This window comes from Mya arenaria, chromosome 1, assembly GCF_026914265.1.
Source record: "Mya arenaria isolate MELC-2E11 chromosome 1, ASM2691426v1".
NCBI lineage: Eukaryota > Metazoa > Mollusca > Bivalvia > Myida > Myidae > Mya > Mya arenaria.
The window spans coordinates 47408604-47432088 of record NC_069122.1 but is presented as its reverse complement, the minus strand read 5'-3'; the positions used below and the strand labels follow the sequence as shown (position 1 = coordinate 47432088).

The 23485-nt window shown below is 34.6% G+C and overlaps 3 protein-coding genes across 5 annotated transcripts in view; 1 reads left to right on the top strand and 2 right to left on the bottom strand.

Annotated features, from left to right (window-relative positions):
• The window catches only part of LOC128229999 (uncharacterized), a 140680-nt gene that overhangs the window by 60795 nt on the left and 56400 nt on the right, over positions 1-23485 (bottom strand). The gene's annotated exons all lie outside the window — the stretch shown is intronic.
• On the bottom strand, positions 7301-11948 carry LOC128230083 (sushi, von Willebrand factor type A, EGF and pentraxin domain-containing protein 1-like). Of its 3 annotated transcripts, none has more exons than XM_052942097.1 (7): positions 11523-11948; positions 11196-11375; positions 10983-11096; positions 10566-10811; positions 10205-10408; positions 9899-10092; positions 7301-8638 (listed from the first exon to the last, which is right to left on the bottom strand). In XM_052942097.1, the coding sequence occupies exons 1-6, from the start codon at positions 11884-11886 to the stop codon at positions 9914-9916; spliced, it is 1287 nt and encodes a 428-aa protein (XP_052798057.1). In that variant the 5' UTR covers positions 11887-11948; the 3' UTR covers positions 7301-8638; positions 9899-9913. The 3 variants fall into 3 exon arrangements, with proteins under 3 accessions (XP_052798057.1, XP_052798047.1, XP_052798041.1); XM_052942087.1 differs by lacking the exon at positions 7301-8638 and adding an exon at positions 9154-9535; XM_052942081.1 differs by lacking the exon at positions 7301-8638 and having other exon boundaries at positions 9154-10092.
• LOC128230022 (sushi, von Willebrand factor type A, EGF and pentraxin domain-containing protein 1-like) overlaps positions 12200-23485 on the top strand; it is a 31211-nt gene continuing 19925 nt past the window's right edge. The window contains exons 1-9 of the mRNA XM_052942003.1: positions 12200-12265; positions 12364-12526; positions 14297-14434; positions 14698-14857; positions 14963-15090; positions 17949-18134; positions 18743-18913; positions 20014-20274; positions 20551-20757. Of these exons, the coding sequence (XP_052797963.1) occupies positions 12448-12526; positions 14297-14434; positions 14698-14857; positions 14963-15090; positions 17949-18134; positions 18743-18913; positions 20014-20274; positions 20551-20757 (1330 nt within the window). The 5' untranslated portion in view covers positions 12200-12265; positions 12364-12447. The remainder of the gene's footprint in view (positions 12266-12363; positions 12527-14296; positions 14435-14697; positions 14858-14962; positions 15091-17948; positions 18135-18742; positions 18914-20013; positions 20275-20550; positions 20758-23485) is intronic.

Below are 23485 nucleotides of genomic sequence, written 5' to 3'. Positions count from 1 at the left end.
AGACCAATGATGGCTTAGTTTCAACGATATAAGTGATCACGAATGAATCCGTAATGCTGACAACAAACTAAATATGAAACATTCGGGTTATTACATCAATGAGCAATTTCCGCCCGAAGTCGACGAACGACGGATACAACTGTTCCCAGTGATGATGAACAGTAAAGCAAATCCCGCAGAGTTCTGCGGTAGCTGCCCTTTAAAAATTATAACGTATATACTGGTAGGAAAAGTCGTTTCATTGCTATCATGTCCTCAAACACATTACATACATGAGATATACTTATGAAGATGTCGTTTCTCTAACACTACTGTGTATATAGCTTTTCAAACGCTACTCGCATTTTATAATAACACATCCTGTAACTAATTCTGCACAAAAGTGCGTAATATGATTTTCCCACTCGCGCATTTATTGACAAAATGTACCCAAACCCTACTTATTAAAGGGAACTACCTATTTACAAGCACTTGTTATGTTACTCAGGTACTTCCTCCATACATTCTTTCCTCTTACTTTCTCTCTCTTTTCCCTTTATCTCCGTAGTACAGTACAGTCAGTTGGTAGATATCCCTCATTCATACAGCTTTATGACCCCGGTTAACACCATTATAAATGTCTATTGAAATAGGCACATATCGAATGAGGGTCGGTTCGTTCTGCTATTTTCAAGCTCAATCCAAAGGTTTTAAACATTTAACACATTTTGAATTAATTTGTTGGTTGTCTATGCTTCTAATTCTTTCTGGTGATGTTCATGAAAATCCTTGTCCTTCATCATCACTGTCTACCTCCTCTTCTGAAGCTTTTACTGCGAGTAATGGTAGCTTAAGTATAGTACATTACAATGTGCAGAGCTTTTACGGAAATAAAGACATTTTATATGCTGACCTGCATAACTTTGATATCCTAGCCTTTACTGAAACATGGCTCACACCTAACATTGAAACATCTGAGATCATATTTCCTGCCTTCCATACTCCTTTTAGAAGAGATAGACCCCCATGGAGGTGTCTTAGTCTATATTAAATCCGACATATTTGTATTAGAGCGACGTGATCTAGAAGTAAACGATGTAGAGTGTCTTTGGCTTAAATTACGCATGAAAACAAAGCGTCTTTTGCTTGGTACTTTTTATAGACCTCCTAATTCCACTTCATATGTTCTGGAATCCATTACCAACTCAATGTCACTGGCGGTTGATACTGGTATAAAAGATATAGTCATTACGGAAGATTTTAACCTTGATATGAATAAATCATTATCTGGACAAAAGATTGAGTCATTATGTCAGCAATTGAATCTGTCACAAGTCATCCATGACGCTACTTATTTTACTGAAACGTTGGAATCCCTTCTCGACTTATTCTTAGTTTCATCACCAGATATTGTACTAAAATGTGGTGTAGGTGAGCCTTTTCTGGACCAGCTAGTTCGTTACCACTGCCCTATTTTTTGCATTAAAATTCAAAAAAACGGTCGGATCAACATTTAAACGAAAGTATGGAAGTTTTCACAAGAGGACTACGCCAAACTCAGAACACTTGTGTCATCTTTTGACTGGAATGCATGTTTTCACACGAATATTGATATTTACGCTAAAAAATTACCAATCAACTTATGGTATTTTGTGAACTATGTATACCGTCAAAGTCTATAACGATCCGCACTCAGGACCCCCCGTGGTTTCATAATGAAATTCGTAAATTACTCCGCCAGAGACGAAGAGCATACAAAAGGGCCAGACGCTCAAACTATATAAAATCACTGGCAAGCTTACAGGACTATTCGCAATCATGCTAACCATATCATAAAAACTGCCAAACAATCACATTATGAAAAGCTTGCCTCAAAACTTCAGGGAAATACCTTGCCCTCGTCCGATTTTTGGAAAACTATCAATCATTTTACTAGTGCTACGCCGGCTTCCAAACCCATTCCCCTTCTCATCCACGATGGCATCGTATACGAATCTAACATTGACAAGGCAAATCTTTTGAATAACTTTTTCCAATCTCAGAGCCTTCTGAATGTTCCTAACAGACCTCTTCCTATTGTCTCTGATGTCCCATTCTTGCAAGATTTTGATATTTCCCATCAAGATGTTATAGATTCAATTAAGGTACAAAAATCTGGAAAGGCAACAGGACCCGACTCTGTTAATAGCTTTGTACTAAGGGAAATAGCCACCGAAATTTCAAAGCCCCTTCGCGATCTTTTTAATTACTCTCTTCGTTCTGGTAAAGTACCCAACCAGTGGAAACTGGCTCATGTCTGTGCGATTTTTAAGAAATCAGATCCCCAAGCTGTTGGTAATTATCGTCCAATATCCCTCTTGAGTGTTATAGTAAGGTTCTAGAAAGGATTTTGCATAAATACATGTTTAACTTCTTCCGTCAAAATGACTTCTTAACCCCATTTCAGTCAGGGTTTGTTCCAAATGACTCCACTGTAAATCAGCTTTTATCTGTCTATTACTCCTTCTGTCTTGCACTAGACGAGGGTAAAGAAGTAAGGGCAGTATTCTGTGACATCTCAAAAGCCTTTGATCGTGTATGGCAAGAAGGTCTACTTTTCAAGCTTCGTGAAAGTGGTATTTCCGGTTCCCTTTTATTATGGCTTACTGATTATCTCAGTGAAAGAAAACAGAGGGTTGTCCTATCTGGTACTATGTCAGATACGGTTTCAATATCTGCTGGCGTACCACAGGGTTCAATTCTTGGTCCCCTACTCTTTCTTGTCTTTATGAATGATATCGTACGGGAAATAAAATCACCCATACGTCTTTTCGCAGATGATACTACCTTGTATAGTATTGTCGATGATCCTTTGTCTGCAGCTCAGCAACTAAATGATGACATGAACAAAATCCATTTGTAGGCAGAAAGGTGGCTTGTATCATTCAACCCGGCGAAAACCGAATCGGTTTTAATATCTCGAAAAACAAACAGACAGGCACATCCACCAATTTATATGGATAATATTCAAATAGCGGAAGTTACTACTCATAAACATCTCGGCGTGACACTTGCCAATAACTGCTCATGGCATGAGCATATCAACTCCGTCAAAACCAAGGCATGGCAACGTATTTACATTTAAATACGTCCTTGATCGCAAATCGCTAGAAGTGCTATATTAAACATTTATTCGGCCACTGTTGGAATACGCAGATGTAGTTTGGGATAATCAAACGCAAGCTGAAGCAGAGGACCTAGAAAAGGTTCAGCATGAGGCAGCGCGAATAATTTCCGGAGCAACGCGACTTGTCTCCATTTCAAATCTTTATATAGAAACAAGACTTGAATCTCTGAAGGAGAGAAGACGTAAACACAAACTCACTCTTTTTTACAAGATGTTTCATTCTCTTACTCCAGCCTATCTCACTACACTTATTCCATCGCGAGTTGGTGATACAAGCTCGAACAATCTTCGGAATTATGTGAACCTGCGTAATATTCCTTGTAAAACTCAGGTGTTATTCAATTCGTTTCTTCCAACCAAAATATCCTTATGGAATGCACTTCCGGAAACTGTTCGTTCTTCGACATCCCTGCTCTCTTTAAATAATCTTAGCAAGAATAAATAAAACTGTTCCAAATTTCTATTATGAAGGCGATCGCAAATGGATCCTCATACATGCTGCGGATGCATTGTAGTAATCTTAATGAACATTTGTTCTCTAAAAATATTATCAATAGTCCAAATTGTCAATGTGGTGAAATCTAAAAATATTATCAAAAGTCCAAATTGTCAATGTGGTGAAATCGAGGACACCTACCATTTCTTTCTCACCCGTCCCCTTTATCGTGCACAAAGGCATCATCTACTCGAACATCTGTCTACTATTGTGCCTATGTCACTTCAAGTACTACTGACTTGACCAACTCAACAATATTCAATCACGTTCAACACTACATTGGCCAATCTAAACGCTTTTGATCTACTTAGGATAATAAGAACAAACCAGATTCTACAACTGATCTGACCTGTACATGCCCTGTCCCGTCTTCCCGCTTCTTGACGCTTCTATCTCTCTTACTTCTATTCCAAATACCAACGCATTTTGCAAATTCCTTCATTTGTCATTCACCTTTCATCTTATCTATCAAATTATAACGGTACCGAAAACATAAACATCATAACAACATTTACACCATAACAAGCAGCTTTAAGTGTGACAGAAACGAGGCACAGTATAAGCTTATAAGTTTTTTTCTCAATTCTGTCGTGAATATTTTGTTATGTGCATATATCACTTGCTCACTTTGCCTGTACTACTATGTTAGAAAACCTTTTATTATTGATTATGCTCTAACCTTGTGTATTCCTCAAAATGTATTTTATGAAATAAATATTGTTTAAACCAAATCCCCAAATCAACGAAGGGTGCCGTCTAGATCTAGACAAACTACGTAGATTAACAAGGTTTCGTTGCATTCCACTATGATTTTTTTATGAAATGCATTTAGATTAATTATATTCAGATTTAAACTGAGATACCTTATATTTTAACGAGTCGAACTTAAAATAGATACGTCTGTTATACACAAACTCGACAGAAATACAATTTATCATTAAGTTAATGAAGTTTTGTAATAGTAGCATACCATTTCATTATGTCATGATTGTTTCTGCTTAATGTAAGGTTACAGTCAATAGAAACTGGAATTGTTATTTTAAGCAATTACTATTTCATGCATTATTTTAATACTTAACTTAAGTATATTTGCAGGTAAAACAACAAATGAACTAGTGTTTATATATTCAAATATTGACCCAAACTGCGACAAGAATTTATTTAAACGTAACACAGTCTAACCGTTTAAAGAAGAAATATGACGAGGCAGGTTACATCTAATACATTTTTTTCCAAAGCTCCATGGTTCCAACCTGATTAGGGTATTTGTTGTTACATTTTCAACTATATAAGCTCATTATACATGTTGTTGCTTAAAATACAATTTTGTTTTTCTTTTATTGAAGAATTTGTTTTCTTCTTTAAGTTCAAGAACTTTATTTTACCAGTTACTAAACACAAAAGCAATAACAAGAAATTTAGTTTTTTACCTCTGGTTGTGCCTTTCTCACATGAGCGATACCATTTTATGAAAGCTAGGATGCATAGGATTCTCACTTAAAGTCCGATTATTACTATCCTACTGCCTTGTTTAATATTTGATAAAAAGTAGCATGATGTTGATGCTGCTGTAGCTGTTGCTGCTGCTGCTGCTACTGCTGTTGCTGATGATGATGATGATGATGATGATGATGATGATGATGATGATGATGGTAATGGTAATGATGATGATGATGATGATGATGATGATGATGATGATGATGATGATGATGATGAAGATTAGATGATGATGATGATGATGATGATGATGATGATGATGATGATGATGATGATGATGATGATGATGATGATGATGATATCATGATGATGATGATGATGAAGATTATGATGATGATGATGAGGAGGATGATGTTGATATTGTTTCAGCATTGCAATTTTTAAATGAAATTTTTCAAGTTGAATGTAAAATGAATGACAGATCTATCATGGCGTGTATTCAAGTATGTCCTTGTTGTACTTGAGTTGTTATGTCCGAACGTTTATCTATTAAGGAAGGGGAAAGCATAAATACACAAGATGTTTCTTTATCTTTAAGGGGTCCAGCTATTAAGACTCAAGTTCAGCAATTATAAACTACTCCTCAGCTTCAAGTATAACTCGCAAATCACTCTAAAGAGTCTTCATTTATACAACTTACATGGAGTGTTTCAATAGCTTTCAGGAAAATGTCACGAACAAGGAAATTTATCGTAAGTGAAATGAAAATCCCACGGTGTTTAAGGCAATATTTTAAAAAGTCCATCTAAAATGTTTACTTGCATGTTTACTTAAAAATAATAACACGAAGCCCTTTCTCAACCTCCCTGATTTGCAAACAACTACATATTTGTAATGTTATCTTTTGCAATAACTTTATTCGTGCAATAAAGGCTTATACTTCGGAAGTCTTATCAGGATTGTATTAATAATTCTCACAACATATTTAGTATACATTTACATCATGAGTCATGTTGAAGAAAACGTGATCAAAATATCGTGCCTCGTATGCAGACAACCTTATTCCTTTTTAAATAGTTTTGACAAAAAATGACTTTAAGAGAAATTTGAATATATGTATATGTATGTGTGTACGCGTGTGTGTGTGTGTGTGCGTGTGCGTGTGCGTGCGTGTGCGTGTGCGTGTGCGTGTGCGTGTGTGTGTGTGTGTGTGTGTGTGTTGGTTGGGTACTCATATCACTTGAGCTATTTTATTTTTGTGACTTTATAGTGTATTCATTCACATGAATCCTTTTCGTTAACGACGTCTCATTTCATTAAATTGTTCAAATATTGACATACAGTCCATTTTAATATCGTGTACCATGTCAGTTAAGAGCCATCGTATGAGACACCTACATTCTTAAACATCCAACCTATCCTACATGCCAGGCTCTTGGCAGAGAACAATCGATACCCCTTGTTTAACTAGCTGCTGGGTCGGCAACCTACTATGTAAGAACAAGCCCCGTGTGAAATTCGACCCTTCGACCTCCCGCTTCGTAGGTGGACGCATTAACCACTAGGCCACGGAGACGGTTCGATACATAATTGATGCGTTTTGTGTATTGTTTTTGCATTTTTCTTTTAAAACAAATTGCTTAAGTGATGTCCCCCTTGAACATTATGATGTCAGTTTAAAAATGGTTTCAAAAAACACCATCGTACAACTCCTCCTTAACTTATTAAAAATAATATCATTTGTTACAGAATCAGAAACGTACGCGGCCATTCCGTACATCACACAAGGGACTGTAGCTTGCTTGTCAAACGCTCTACCAATTGAGCTTACCGGCCCGGGTTTCTTATATACTCTATGACTTGTGTGAATTACTTTCGTGTCACACATTACCAACCGCACTATATATAACCATTGGGAGCCTCTAAACTCACCACAACACTCATGCTTTGGAAACTAGTCACGGCCAAACCTTGTGCATCAAACATCACAGGCTTAGCTAAATATGCGCCAAGTCCGGGGATCTATCCTGGAACTCGGCCGTGTATCTTCAGCAGAGGTTCATCACTGTGCATGCATACATTTTAATATTTCAACCTCACTTTTAAACAAGAATACTTATTCTTAAATCTTTTATTTGGCGAAAATGGCGTTCACTCAATCATGAAATTTCGAAGATATTCGAAAATAGGTACTAAGTCAGTTGTGTCTTTCATACGTAATAATATGTGTTTCCTTTAAGTGTATGATGTATTCCTTTTGTTTATGTTGTTTAATAATATTTTTTGGAAACGAAATTAATCGCGCTAAAAAAGCAATATATTCTGCATCAGAGTATTTGTTCTTAAAGAAATGTAACCGACAATATTCATTTGTACAAAAGAATAGCTGATATCTGTAACGTCGTAAAGCATTGGTTATTTGACGTCGCGCTAATCCAATCCGAGCGCAATATTGAAATATAAAATGACGTCATAATCCCTTGCGATTTTTACGTCAAGTTTTACCTTTACAAAGGACTAGGCGAATATAAATATTTCAATTTGAAGTTAATGCGTGAATTAAAAATCAGATGCGACGTTTCTCGGCAATGGTTATATAGTTCCATTATGTATACTATTATACAGGCTCAAATCAGGAATGCCTTTTCATTACGTCCGAAAAGTTCAGTAATTTTTTAGGTAAACGTAGGAAAAACAATTCTGCAGTAATCAGAGGTTGTAAACTACGACGTTTTTCACATTATTCATGATTGAGTTGTTGAAAGCTTTCTACCTTCTTGACTGGCGGCCATCTTGGATTTTGTCAAAATTATCTGCAGCGAACTACTACAATTTATCCCTCGTCTTCTTGATACTTCAAAGAAATACTTTGTCACAAGCAGGTGTGTCGCTTGACTTCTTTCCTCTGGATGGACTTAAAACTGTTTTAAACGGGATTTCTATTGCTCATGTTTATGTTCATTCAATAGTATTCAAATGTTGACGTTAACAGTTATATCCAAGCTGTTTCCATTAAAACTATTTTGATTGTTTGAATAGAAGAAAGAATAGCGATGATGGCGGCGATTTACTTCTAACGGCGCAAATTTAACCGCATGCGTTTATGCAATCGAACATTCTTTGAACATAATGCCGAAAACTATCCGCCAAAATTCCATGTTAACAGCTGAAAGCCACTTTAGGGTCTCCAAAGCCTGTGATTTGTGTTGATATATTGTACAATACTTATAATTGTACTTAATTGGGGAGGACGACGGACATTGGTTGAGCAACTTACAGACGTTGAGAAATTGAAATTACTTTATCAACTTTTATCATTTGCTTTACTAAATTATTCATTGTCTTCAAGCTGATACCTGTTTCGATTATGCCCAATTGTTTAAGCATAGAATTATTGACAAACGATAAGGAACGTGCGAGGTTGTGCGCATATTATCTATATCTGAGCTCCTTTTTCGCGCCTGGAACCCCGACATTTTTTTATGAACGTAGTTTGATTCATGTCTGGCATGTCGCTGCTGTTTTGTACGTCTTGCGTCACTCGACTGGTGCCTTTGTGCCTATAAACAGGGATTTCGTAATGTTTTGGTTACTGGGCGTAGATCTCATTGAATTCTCAACACTGTATCAATTAAGATAATTATATGATTAAAATGTATGTTTGTATGGAACCAGTATGCCAGTATTGATCCATGCTTGCTATTTATGAACTAGTATGTAAAACAGTTCAACTTCTTTACATCTAAACTCCTTGCCCCTTACTTGATTGATCGTATCCATGCTTGGGATGGATTTCACTTCTTTCTTAAAAGGGCAGACTGGCGTTATAATAACCTTAAATGGGTAATCACTTTGTCGGGAAAAGAGACGGAAAAACAATAAACACATGCGCTTAACTACCTTTGCTGAATAGGTTCACAAAGATGGTGGAATAATAAAAACAATTCTAATTATCAATACATTTCTGTCTCGAAACGCAAGATGCTTTCTCCGTTTCCTATCTATTTGTTTGTTTTTGTGTGTTCAACCATCATCATTTTTGCATGATGCTGGAACCTTAACAATAACCAACACACATTATTTAATGAATCATTTAATAAACACAGGAGGGTAACACAAAATTTATAACTTAAATAAGTTGCACCCATATTTAAATCTTACAATTATATTGTTTTTATGAAACTCTCAAAGAAAAGGAAATAGCTGCATTAAGGAAAATGTTTCCTAGTCCGAATGCAAGAACAATGTTATGAGTACATTTAAATTACAGAAAACTAACCCTTTGTAAGACAAGTATATTAATATACAATATGCGTTAGTAAAGCGATTGGATAAAATAAGAATGCAGCGAAATCACAGCGGACATTATACAACAGACAATTGTAACCAGCCCCCACCCCCAGGTCCGGAGAATAGCGGAGACTTTGACGTTCGGTCCAGCCAAGCCCGCATAAAGTCTGGAAAGTAAAATACCCGGGTCTAGGGTTTGTGGCGTGGTTACTATTGACTGGTGCATTACATACTTCTACATGTATAGCATAACAAAACTGCAGGCGTTGATGCCAGAAATATTGATAAAAATATCTAATTTGTTTCCCAAAGATTGCCAATTGTGTTTGCTTCATATGCTCTTATTTTGAAGAGAATATTTAATATATTCATATAAGCGTTTAAATGGGATTCAATGCATTTGTCTCCTACTCTATGAGAATCCTTGCAATAGTGATAATCTAACATATTTAAAGTATGCAAGGGAAAAAAACAAGGCTCTTTAAATTGGTATCATATTAATTACAGAGTATATTTTGACCAATGCTTACATTTTCGAAAGCTGACTAAACATCACAAGTAATGGACACGTTTCTATCATTACAAAAGTCAAGGTTATCAACACAAAGCGCGTTGAACTGTGATCTTTTCAAATCTCTTATATATGTCTCGGCAATAGATGACTTTTCTGCAAGACAGTTGTTAAACGTTGGTCTGACAACGTCACGAGCTGAAGGCAGAAGATCTGAAGAAAGAATAACTCAACATAAGAAAATTCAGCAATACATTTACAATTGTTTTGTCGTGTAAGTAAATTGAAAGTAAGAAAAGTGTATTGGCCACTTTCGAACACTTACTCATTAGAATGCATTCCGAAAATGGGTTTGACGGCATCCACTTCCCGGTTGCTCCGCAATTAATAACAGTGTCTGGTTTGAAACCAGGTGGAAGGTCATAGCCAGAATAGCAATAGAACTTGCACACGCGAGCATATTGCTCTTTCCAGCCATTACATGCTATTGCGCCATGTTTTGGGGCTTGCAAAGGTTTGCACTGGTGTGCTAGAAAGAAAACACGTGTTTTAGAAACATTTTTTTTTTTAAATATTTTACTTTTATAGTGACTATATAGTACTTAAATGAATGCAAATTAATACATGGGTGTTCAATATACAACCAAAAAAGAATAATTTCCAATAGTAGCAAATAAAGCATTTACGTGTGACAGTAATCCAAAATGTGCATTCTTTTGTCATTCCATTGGACGGTTTGGTTGCAATATACTGGATTGCAAATTTCCCCCAGGGAAATTCAAAAGAGCTATTTTGGTAATTTTTCGATATTTCAATTCCAAATCCGTGTGGGTCGGTAAAAACGGGTTCTGTCCACGTCTGATTCGTTGTCATTGTTGTCACAAGAATGGCCTTGTTTGTAGGGCAGTGATCATATATTGGAGGCTGGATGTCTAACATGTAAAACGATATAGCTATAATATGACTTGTATTATTTCTAAAGAGGAGATAAAAATCATTAAATTTTGAGCGATATGTCATATAAACACTTGTTTGTCAAAATGGCATTGCTGAAAGTAAATTTAATGTGAATTTATGAATTAGCAAATAAAATTGACCTTTACCTGTTTCACAGTTTCGTCCTGTCCAGCCCTTTGAACATGAGCATCTATACGTTCCAAGCATATTAGTACATATTCCACCATTTTTGCATGGATTGCTATTGCAAGAAACTGCATCTAAAACGATAAAGGTGTGAAAAATAGAACAACAAACAAATGTCGTTGATATGAATATACAATTATTAATTTCCATTAGATATTTTTTATAAATCTTACATTCACATGTCGGAAGCGATCCCGTCCAGTAGCCCCATTGACTGCATGTACGGACTGCTCTCCAAGGATTAGTCATGTTGTAGTCACTATTGCAATGGTACGTTATCTTGCGGTTGTAGGAAAATGATGTACCAGTATAGGTGCCGTGGCTGATTGTTGATGGTGACCCACATGTGACAACTGCAATGATGATCGCAATAGTGCTTATATTTCCAAGGCAGTTGGTTATTACTCTGTCATATCAAATATGAACAAAGACTACTGGTTATCATTCGAAAACAAGTTAGGCCGCGTAGAAAGTAACATTAACATATCTTTATATCTTACTTTGCTCGCAACATTTTCCTTTTGTCCCTGTTTTGCACCTGCAATAAGCACTTGTTGAACCGTAGGTTTTTATTGTTCCGCCATTTTCACAGTTTGCGTTGCATATTCTATTGTCCCAACCAGAGTCATTTGTGGCACAATCTTCGAATCCATTACATCCAGGTTTATCGTTAAAACGAACCCACCTTATCCGTTCTTGCTTTCCCCCACCACATGTTGCGGTACATGATGACCAAGATTTCCAATCATGCCAAGAGCAGCCACAAGCATCCCATGTTGCAGCTCGATCTGCACAACAGTAATTGATTTCACAGAAAAGTAAGAAGATGGACACAAGAAATATGTTTTCATTTCTATTTTGCATTCTTATTTTGCTTTAAGAAAGATTATCGAAGTAACGATCCATCACTTACATACTGCAGTGCGTAGGTTGTGATAACTCAAAGATGTACGCACCGCTTATCTATTCGACCAATCAGACTGGGTTGTGGCGATTCGGTGTTTCTCCCATTTCGCCTTCTCCCGTTATTCCATTTACAGTTCGGTTCATAATGAAAGATGTATGGGGATGTTTTTTTCATATACTTAATGATTTGCTAAATGTGGATTAAATGAATTGTTATCGTAACTATAAAATCTTTATAATAACTAAACGTTCAATTTCTTTTCAGACCAATTTAATTCGCTACATCTCAGTAACATTATTGATTTGCCTTAAAATAGTCCTCTGCAGTCAGACACAGGTATTTATGGTTTATATTTAGTTTTAAAATATGTGAATGTTTGAAAGTTGAGATTCAGTATTAAAACGTTCACATCTTGCTTATGCATGTCCTTTTAGAATTTTGCTGGTTGTGCAATTGATTCAAATGCGAAGGTATATCAGTGTACAAGAGATGTTTTGGAAATTCAAAGAACACGTGTCATGCCATTTGGAGTGTCCTGTATAGTTTATGATGATAATGTCGAATACAACAGAAGTTGCTATGATAACAGAAATAAAGGTAAGTTTTTACTGTTTGCACCATTTTCACGTTAAAATGTACAATACATTCTCAATATTTCTTTCATTACAAAGAATAATCGTGGCTTAATTAAAAGCATAAGAGTTGTAAAATAAATATATAAGGTGCGTAGCTGACTGTACGCAAATATGCAGTTGAGTAATGAAATTTTAAGAAGTCGATGTTTTTGTCATACCAAAAACCCCGCATTTGAAAAAAAAGAAGGGGGTTTATATTTATTAAATTTAAAGGATGATGAGAACATTTAATATAAAGTAATATACTGAAGAACCCATGATTAATTTACTTTTTGAACTGTATGTATTGTCAGGGATACAAGAAAAAAATAAACCTTTAACAATTAACGGATGTAATGTAAGAGAGTTAAATAATGAGTACAAACATTTGAAACATATTTAACTTATGATACAAAAGTATTATACATGCGCACAGTAATATTAACAGTGTTTATTATGTCAATGTCACATAAGGAAATGAAAACATTAGCAAAAGTAGTCCACAACTTTTCCCTATATATAAAAATAACGATTAACGGAAATGTGCTAAAATGCATTTCACAAACAGATAGACTTTGGTTAGTTTATAAATATTGAAATATGTCGTCGTTAACTGTGTAATATATATATATGCATTACGATGTGTTACATATATTCTTGGATGGTTTTCAGATTTGAGAAACAACTGCACTCAAAACGATTATGATATTTATCGCAAATACCAATTTAAACATGCAAATTAAAAAAAAACGTTCATTTATATCATTACACAGAAGGCTGCCATTAAATACACGTATAATTCTGATTTCCTTTTTACATTTTTAAAGATCAATTGAAGACAAGAAAATAGTTGATGCATAGCGGGGGATAAAGAGAATAAAACAAACATGCATGAAAATCACAAAAGTTGTTATTTACTTTAATGATAACATGCTTATTATACATTTGTTCGCAAAACATTATTGTTACTACTGTGACAATGTATTAGTTTTATAAACACATTTTACTGTTATGATTATGATTGAACGGGGATAAAATAACGTTATACATTATGAGATAATAATCTGGATTTTATTCGTTTGAACGAAATTTTGAAACAAATATTAGGCTAATTGTTAGTTTTTTAAAACTTCCTCAGTCGCAGCTCGCTGAGAGAAATTACTGCGTAGGAGATTGAGAAAAATATAGAAAAAGGTTAAAGAACCGTGTAACCTTCATCTTATCGGAGGAAATTTAGTATTTAAATTCAATATGTTCAAATACCAATATATATATAAAAAATATTTCTTCGTTATTAATAAAAGTTTTTTAAAGCACGCTGTAATTTACATTTATTCCAGGAAAATATCATAATCATTCTAGTGCATTATATGAACTGGTCCCTTAGTTCAGCCACAGTTTGAAGGACGCCGACTAATAAAAAAAACGGGACATAGAACTTTTTTCTGCATAATGATAAAAATGCATTAAAGTGATGAGATTAGAAAGGGGCGGTACTTCGCTGTTCCATTCATTGGTATATAAACGAGTAGTTTCCCTTTGTTAATAAAATTTAAGCATTTATTGAATGATTTCGAGAAAATCTGGATTACAATGTGTGCAGAAAATATATAAATATAAGGATTGAAATTCATTTCGGGGCTTAAATGCAACATCAAATACCCCGCTAAAAACGGCCATTCCTGTGAAGCGTTGTTTTTGTTTTATTTATTTTTTAAAGCAACATGAATATTTATTTTATGTTTAAATGCAGTGGTGGTCCACCGCCAAAAAAGATTCGATGAATTCACAACAGGAGAATTTGCTGTGGAGGGAGCTTTTGGTCCGATCGGTGCAGCCATTGGTACTGCAGTTGGATTCGTTGTGGACATACTATGTATATTCGTCTGTGGTAAATTGATTGATAATATGATATAACCCATACCCCACATTTGTCACATGAAGTTGCACATATTTTTTTAAATATTTTAATATCGTACCATTTGCTTACCAACCATTTACACGTGATTTCCAGAAATGATGTTGTTTCATCCTGTTGTTGATGCATTGGAAAATATTGACATAATTATCACTTGTACGAGTATTTAATTGCTTAATGATAAAGATGAATGCTTCAATATTAATAATACAAGTGGGTATTTTGTAAATATCTAGGAAAACAGGATCCCCCGCCAGAAAATGAACCACCATACGTTAAAACACCGGCAAGACTTCATTCGACGGGTATGATAGTAGCTGACAGTGGAAAAACAACTGCGACCGTATCATGGACTGCGCCAACATTTTATGACAAGGAAGACGGGGTGGAATTAAGGTATGTCCTAGATGCAACGGGTTTTAAATATGCATTATTAATTTGGTGATTCTAAGCATAAACGTACAATCAATGATTTTTAAACTCATTTGTGTTCTCTTTAAGGTACAATACATCTCCTGAGACTTTTCGCTCCAATGGAATGTATCCAGAAGGAAGTCACACAGTGTTCTTCTCAGCTAAAGACAGTAAAGGGCTACCGGTGCAGTCAAGTTTGGGGTTTAAAATAAAAGGTGAGTATATCCATATCATCATTTGGGCTGTATGATAAATCGTAAACATTTACCTCGTTTGCATTTAATTCTTATATTATATAAATATTTTTTGTAAGGTTAGGGAAAGGTTTTCGCATATAAGGTCATATATTATTGTTAAATATTGGTTTAAGATGTTATATTATGAAAATACATATGGGTTTCGCATAATGTGTTACTACTGGATGTTTAAAGCAATCCTAGATGTATTCACTTATTTGGTGTTCGAGATGATTGGTTGGCACAAAGAGTTGTTAATGTCAATGCCTTTGTCAGTATCTTCAAACAGAGGGTCGAGGAAACTCTTAATTAAAAAATTGGATGCTAGAATTGGAAACTACTTTAGAGCCTCATTTGTAGGAGCATTGTAAATTTTGAGACAAGTTTATTTGAAGCATGTTAATATAAACAAATATACAATTAATCTTAAAATATAGTTAGTACCATCGCATGGATTGAATGTTGAAACAGGAATATAGTCTATTGTACTAAAACATGAAAGAAAATTTTTCTCCCACCTCAGATAAGCAGATCCAATAATTTAACCATGCTAGATATTCTTACCTTGCCCACGGGCGAAGATAAAATGCCCGTATGGAACTCCTTTTTAATGGTCACCACATGAGTGTAACTACCTCCCTTGTTGAAGACTGTCGTCAGTAGCATCAAGGAAATCTTGTCTTATTGTAATATTTAGAACGCTAATTAATTATTTATCGCTTCAAATGTCACCATAAAACAGTTTTCACGCACCATTCAGGAAATAATGTTTCATTCTCATTAGAACTTTTTAAAAAGACCGATTTGACAATTAACATTAACTGGATCACTACGCGCATATCTATGACAACCACGTGCTATCGTATATCCATACGCAATTATTTTCACTAAGCACAATAGAGTTCCAGCAAAAAATATATTTTTACTTAATTTTGATTAACTGAGGTGGGAGAAAAAGCATCTACCATAGCCGCTCGTGTAAGATAGGTTCATCCCGACCCTCGCGCAGGGTGTTTAGCGGAAACTCGGTAAACCTCGTTTCCGCAAAACACCCTACGCTCGGGCCGGAATGCACCTATCTTACACTCTCGGCCATTGAAGATACGTATAATACATATACATGTAATAAATTAGAGGATGAATACCACTTGTTATTTAAATGTAATTTGTACAATTAAATTCGGAAACAGGAGATAAAGAAATATTATTTGACGGGACCAAGTATGTTTAAATGTATTGAAATGTTTAAGTCAAATAATGCTACTTAAGAATATGGCGGTGTGTTTGTTTTTGTTTTGTGTTAATGTTGATTTTATTAGACATTTGTCCCTCAACAATGTTCTTACCTACACGAGACAGGACATGGCTTACAACAGGCACTGAAAGTAAAACATATCCACAAAGAGTCGTTTTAAACTCATGGCAAAGATGCTCTCATAATTGATACCAATGTTTGTACCAATGAACTGTATTTACCTCTTTAAATGATCTCAAAGAAAATGCATTTAATTGCAAATTTAAAGTTATTAATTATAATAAATTTTAGTACATTTCATAATTTTAATATCGTAAGTTGAAACTTATCTTATCATTTGCAGTCTGCAGATTCCAAGTTTATCGAATCCTTTCTCGTGTACGGTTTGAAAAATCCATGTTGTTGATAATAAGTTTGACAGTTAGCTTTTCTCAGAATCTCCATATAACATATCTAACGAATCAGTTATGAATATAGTTTTTTATTCTGTTTATTATGTCAATACACGTGTCTTTGATTATTAAATACCCAGAAGTGAACAAACAATGTACTCCCCTCCCCCCCCCCAAAAAAAAAAAAACAACAACAACAAAAAAACAACATAAATCCAAAACATGCGATTTCGTAGTATAAATATATTTAACATATTGTACAATTAAGTGAAAGTATACTTGTAATCATTTGATGGAAGTCTGAAAAGTTATTGGAGTGTTAGATTGTGAAAACAATTTAGAACTTTCTGAAATGATACATTATAACAATCTAACATAACATATATATTATATCATTCATTGACACATATGGCCAGATTATAACTGTACATCCCACATGTATTGAACTGTCAACACAAACACTATTATGACCACTCACACTTTTCTTTTAAATGAATGTTTGTATGTATTAAAATGTTTTAATCGTGAGTAATGTTGACCTATTTTTGAGCTAATAGGGTTCCGGAATAAAACTTCTTCTAACTTATCTATGCAAACTCTTGCCATTAATTTTTTTCTCCAAATTGGAAGGCACACCAATGAATTCATGAAGTCATTATAATTATGACGCCATGAATTTCATTGTATTCAATTGCTTAAAATTTAAAGATGCACTCTAATTTCCAAATAAGATTCGACTCAATAAATACAAATGTTCAAATATACCAAAACGATCAATACATGTCAAAAATAATGGTTCTTAGGGTACTGAGTTTGATTTGAAATAAAGTTGCAGAAAACACGGACTTTTTAAGACGATAGTAAATCACATTAATCTTTTAGCACTCACCAATCATTTAATATTGTGCGTGTTCAGTTATTAAATACAAGGTTACAATCGTGTTATCAGTAATTAATATTTTGTAAAAATGCATTATTAAGTAAGTAAATGTAATGTAGTTACAGGTTTAACACTCAAAATCTATGTTTGTTATACAGGTGTATGTATTGATTTTGAATAAGAGTGTTAACTGAATGGAAACTAAAAAGTGTTATAACGCTCGTGGAAGAATGAGTTTGGGGTCCTTTTGAATATTTAAGTTCCTTGTATTTAACTCTTGCTTAAAAGCTTCTGTGATATTTCATTTTAGTTATCCGCTGTGGTAATCCGCCTTGGCCGAAACACGGCAATCTAGACTGTAACAATACTCATAATGGTAATATACTCGGTACGAATTGCGCTTTGAAGTGTGATGGAGGATATAAATCCCCTCGTTCAATGACACAGTGCACACTGTCTGGCAAATGGTATCCACCAAAAGCGCTTGATTGTAAACGTAAGTGTGGTATTACAATGGGTTTTTTAAGACTAATCTAAATTACAATTCCAAAAACGATAAAATATATCTTCTGCCGTATTCTTCTATCTATTTTGCTCGCCCTTTTGTTAAAATATAAGTCGATTTATTGTCATGCTTGGTGTCGTGGGCGTCGGCGTCGTTTGGCTAAAAACGTTTTCTGTGGTTGTTTTTGCTCCTTTTAGTAATGCAAAAGCTTAAACTTGGCTATAGCGTTTTAAATATTCACATGAAACTTTGTATATACGTGACTAGTTCTAAATTGCAATTGTGAATTAAGGTCATAATCTTAGCTGTAATAAGTGTCAAGTTAAATCCCTTGAAGAATAGCATGCAGAACCTTTCACTTGGTCATAACTTAACCATCATTCAATATCACAATATGAATCTTTGTATGCATATTAAACGAGTACATGTGTAGTAAGGCCAGTAACTCTTATTTTAAGAAGTGTAGATTCAAGCCCCGTATTTGGTTTAAAAAAACATACCAGCGTTGGCGTTCGTCTTCGGCGCTCTTGCACTTATGCTGTTACTCGTTGTTTAAACTGTATGTGCACACGCATGAGCATTAAATTCTGTATTTTCAGCTATCGAATGTCAACCGCTTCCGTTCATTAAGAATGGGCAAATATCATGTATGGTGGCCGCATACAAGGAACCTTGTCAAGTTAGTTGCCATCCCGGTTACATTGTCAAAGGTGTAAGCCATGTTATGTGCGATGCGTCTGGCAACTGGGGAACAATGCCAAATTGCCAAGGTAGATCAAATGAAAATAAATCCATCTTCGTGTTTTTTTTTTCGTTAAGAACGTTCGTCGACTCAAATAAATTGAAGCAATTGACTTTTTACGTATGTTTATGAACAAACATCAATCATCAATTGGCAGATACTCATTTGAACAGCATTTTGTAAATCCTTGCCCAGAAAATTTCAATTATTTATAGCGTTAACAACGCTATTCAGCAAAATAGAGCAACTGCCACATTTTTTAGAAGATATTAACATTTTAGCTTGAATTTTCGATAACTTATTATCATTGAAACAACCTGATTCACAATACTCAATTCAATCAAAACTGATGACCTATATTATAAAAGGTAAACGCAGTTAAAAATCTGTACATAAATCAAATAAAAAGACTGAAAATTTTTGTATTCTGCTAGTTAGATGGTTTGACAATAAAACAAATGCCTTTTATAACTGTTTCAATACGTTTAAAAATGTTCCAGTAGTTAAGTATTTGAACTCCTATGTTTATTGATTTTTTCATCACTTGATTTCCAATAGTCAATGTAAAAAATGACGTACTGTATAATCTTATTCACCATGTGCAAAATATATATTTTGGTCATAATCTTCCACAAGCCTTATAATAATATCGACATATATCGCCGTAACCAATCTTAATGAGCATCGACCGTTTTCGGCATGTACCGGCTGTTGCTCTTCATAGTAACGGTGTTCATGAGTCAATTTTGAATTTCTACATCGTTACATTTGGAAAGCCAATAACGTTTTCTCTAGAATGTTCGTTTGTTGTAGATAACCTCTGAAAGGACACGATTACTGTTAATTTCTAACTGCTATATATATATATATTCATTGAAACATTGTAATTATTATCCAAATATATACTTGTATTTGTAGTTCTTAAAATTAGGGAGGGTATAACATTTTAATTCATGGAAAATCGTTTTGAAGTTCGAATAAAAGTACAACGGCGTATTAACCTTTAACTTTATTGATGTGTTAGACTCGTATCAAACTTTGTATTACAAGGCTAATTCTATAAAGAATAAAAACTTTGTAAGTTTGCGCCATTGCATATAATAACTAAAACATGCTTTACCGTGGCAGATACACAACCCCCAAAGTTCGGTGAAGGAGAGTGTCCACGTGACATGCAGGTTATCATAGACTCGCCTAACAACACTGCTTCCGTTAAATGGGATATTCCTATTGGGCAAGACAATTCAAATGATGCAGTTATTGTAACTGAAGTTCACGGTTTTATCCCCGGAATCAGATTTCAGGCGGGGAACAAGACGATTAAGTATACTATACGCGATGCTGCCAACAACACAGGGGATCCTTGTATATTTAGGATATATATTCAATGTAAGTACGTGTATGACATTTACAATATTCAGTGGAAACTGCAGGGAAATGCTCAGTAGTCAAGTTCAACTATAAACCCTGTTTGATGGCACGTGGTAGGGGCCCAAACGACACTGAACGAAAAACAAAAGTACATACCCACAAACAAACACGCATCAAAATAGCTTTATCTTTAAATGATGGGATTATATAACGTATGATAATTGTTTGTTTAAAAGTAATGTTTGATATGACACACTGTTGCAACGATATATGCGTAATAGTTTTGTTTCAAAGCTGTAACCTGTCCACCACCTGATCTGGAAAAGGATGGACGAGATATAATTTTATACGACTGTCCAAATATGTATGAATTGGGCGCAAGCTGTACATTAGATTGTGAAGGCGGATATCCGTTGATCGGGGCCAATACAATCAGATGTGTATTCGACATACACAAGAAAGCACGTTGGCATTGGGATTCCTTCAAACCTTTTTGTAATGGTACGTTTATTTTTTTTTGTTTCTACCCTCCGCTTATAGGGAAAACACTTGCATTAGCAATTTGTTTCACATGCACGAATTGTTTTTTGTAAATTATGATGTATAATGATTAAGGTCCCCTAATTCAAAGAAAAGAAAACTTGGGCGATTAGCGACATTCTTTTTCCTTTCGCAAATAGTTATATGAAAAACTTTTATTAGAACGTGCTTTTTATCTTAAGTGTTAGTTGACTATATTATTGCCTTTTAAAAGGTGCTGCCGTGGATGTAAAAATAATTCGTTTCAAATTAAACTAATTATTACGATTTCCAAATTGCGGTCTTTTTGAAACGAGAATACTTTCGTACTGCTGAATATGGGTTTGTTTGGCTCTAAACGGGCTTTATATTTGCCAAAATGTGGTATTAAGTGCATTTTGCAAGCTTATCAAAACTGCATATGGTTTAAATGGGCTTTATAGTTAGCATATGTGGTCTTATGGACACTGTGTATGCTGACTCAAACTACATATGGGTTTTGGATCTAAATTGGCGATATGGTTTCCAAATGGTTGTCAATTTGACACACGTTGCCTAATTTGAAGCTGGACATGGGTTTGTTTGACTCAAAATGGGCTGGCTTCCTTATGGTGGTATTTTTGACACCGAGTAAGCTTACTAGAGCTGCACTAGGGTATGTTTTAATCTAAATGGGCCTTATTGTTTTCAAAATGTTGTCTGTTTGACACTGAGTATGCTAACTCAGTGCTGCATATAGGTTTGTTTTTATCTATATTGGCTTTACATTTGCCAAAATGTGGTCTTATTGGTACTGTGTAAGCTTATTTAGAGCTGCACATAGGTTTGTTTCGCTCTTAATGGTTCATATGGGGTCCATTTGCCATTGAGTAAGCCTGATTAGAGTTACACATTGGTATGTTTGGCTCTAAATAACCATTACTGTAGTCTCAATCGACTTGATTAAAAATTGAACCGACTTAATTATCCGAGTGTGATGATGGTCTTGAATATTGGGTACAGTTACAGCCTAAAGGCGGTTGAATGACCTCTTTGGTTTGGCTTTTTTTTGTGCCCTGCAGGGATTGTTTGATAATAAATGGGCTTTACTGTAACCACAATAGGGATTTTGAGCTCTTGATGAACCCTGTAGTAAGAAAGGTACAAAATGATCTAATATATTACAATCATTTCGAGGGCTATTGGGGACTTTTTTGTCATTTGGAATTTGTTTGGAGTTTGGAAGGGCACAAAATGAGCCAACATGGTTTTTTGGCACTCAGTGGGCTTAAATATAACTATTTATGACTGTCTTAGATATGTGGTTCGTAAAATACTTAATGGATTTGAAAAGCGATACTTCGGGTCTGATGTGCTTACATTGGACTCACAAAATACGTCATATAGCTTGGTTAGCATAAATTGGCTCAAGAAGGGTGATGGGTGTGGTTTGTGGTTCAAGTGACTTTTAATTTGAGAAAGATATGCTATATGCTATATTGAGAAAACTATGGTTGAAACTGATTGTTAAGTTTAGTAATGTATTGATATTTTTAAAATAACATTTACATATCTGATAAAATTCAACAGTCGATTTGAATATATTTGCGTTATGACATTCAAATTAGTTTGACCTTGATTTTGAAAAGCTAAAAGTATGCAATACATTATAAAATAGTTCCCACCTATTTTTATTGATATATATTTTGATATGAAACAGTTACAATTCATTAATATTGAAGTCCCTTTGAAATAACACGTTATGGTAACATTTACAGAAATGACACCTGGTTGTCTCCATTACATCTTAAAAACATTTCCTTTAGGCAGACCAGTTTGTAAGAATACACAATTTAGTTAACAAAGTTCAAAAAACATAAACAGACGAAAATGGACACCATTCTAACATATGTGTGTTTTAATGTATTTTGACTTTGAACTGACCTTGACCTAGAAGTGATCCCTAAGTATGTCAACATGAAACATAGTACGAAAAAGATACATGCCATGAATTAAGATATACATATTAATTGACTGTAACACTAGCACACTGTTTCATAAGACTCGTACAGCAATAGTAATATTGCGATCGCCTTTAATTGACAGCACACTGTAATGGAATGTTCCTTAGCGAGGCAGACAATAAGCTACACCCTAAACTATTGTTTTAATTGAGGGTACAAATATTTTACAACTCTGTCAACGCCTTTAGACATATCCTTAACGTAAATCAAAATTCAAATGAAAAAGGATACAGGATAAAGCATTATTCTGATTATTTTTTATTTTGATTTTGAAATGACCGTGACCTTGAAATGGCTGAAATGAGCTTGAACTTGTCATGGGTGAGGTCAGATAAATATGTCAACATAAAGCATATTATAAAATAGATACTTCGCACTGCGTTAACTGGTCGGTGTAATTTTAGCAGCGTTTATGGCATTTTGCGACAACCTTTGGCATGCTTTTATAGTATAAAACAATGACGTTTCAAAAACAAAGCTATATCCGGAAATATTGTTTTAAATGAAGAAATTTACAATTCCGCCACCACTGTTTTACACAAACTAAACATAAATAAATTATAAAAGAAGAAAAGTAAACAGGAAAAATCAAATTTTAGGTGTTTCTTTTTTAAATTGACCTTGAAATGACCTACCTTGTAGTAGCTAAGACTGTATGTCATTTTGAAGTACACTATGAGAGAAGTAATATCCATGTGTTTATTTGC

What these genes read in the sequence shown, in the direction of transcription:
- LOC128230083 (XM_052942097.1), bottom strand. Translation starts at nt 11,886, where the DNA reads ATGCAAAATAGAAATGAAAACATATTTCTTGTGTCCATCTTCTTACTT. An exon ending in AGGAAAATGTTGCGAGCAAA is followed by an intron (nt 11,376 to 11,522) that starts GTAAGATATAAA and finishes TCATCATTGCAG; the next exon opens with TTGTCACATGTGGGTCACCA. An exon ending in AGGACGAAACTGTGAAACAG is followed by an intron (nt 10,812 to 10,982) that starts GTAAAGGTCAAT and finishes TTTACATGTTAG; the next exon opens with ACATCCAGCCTCCAATATAT.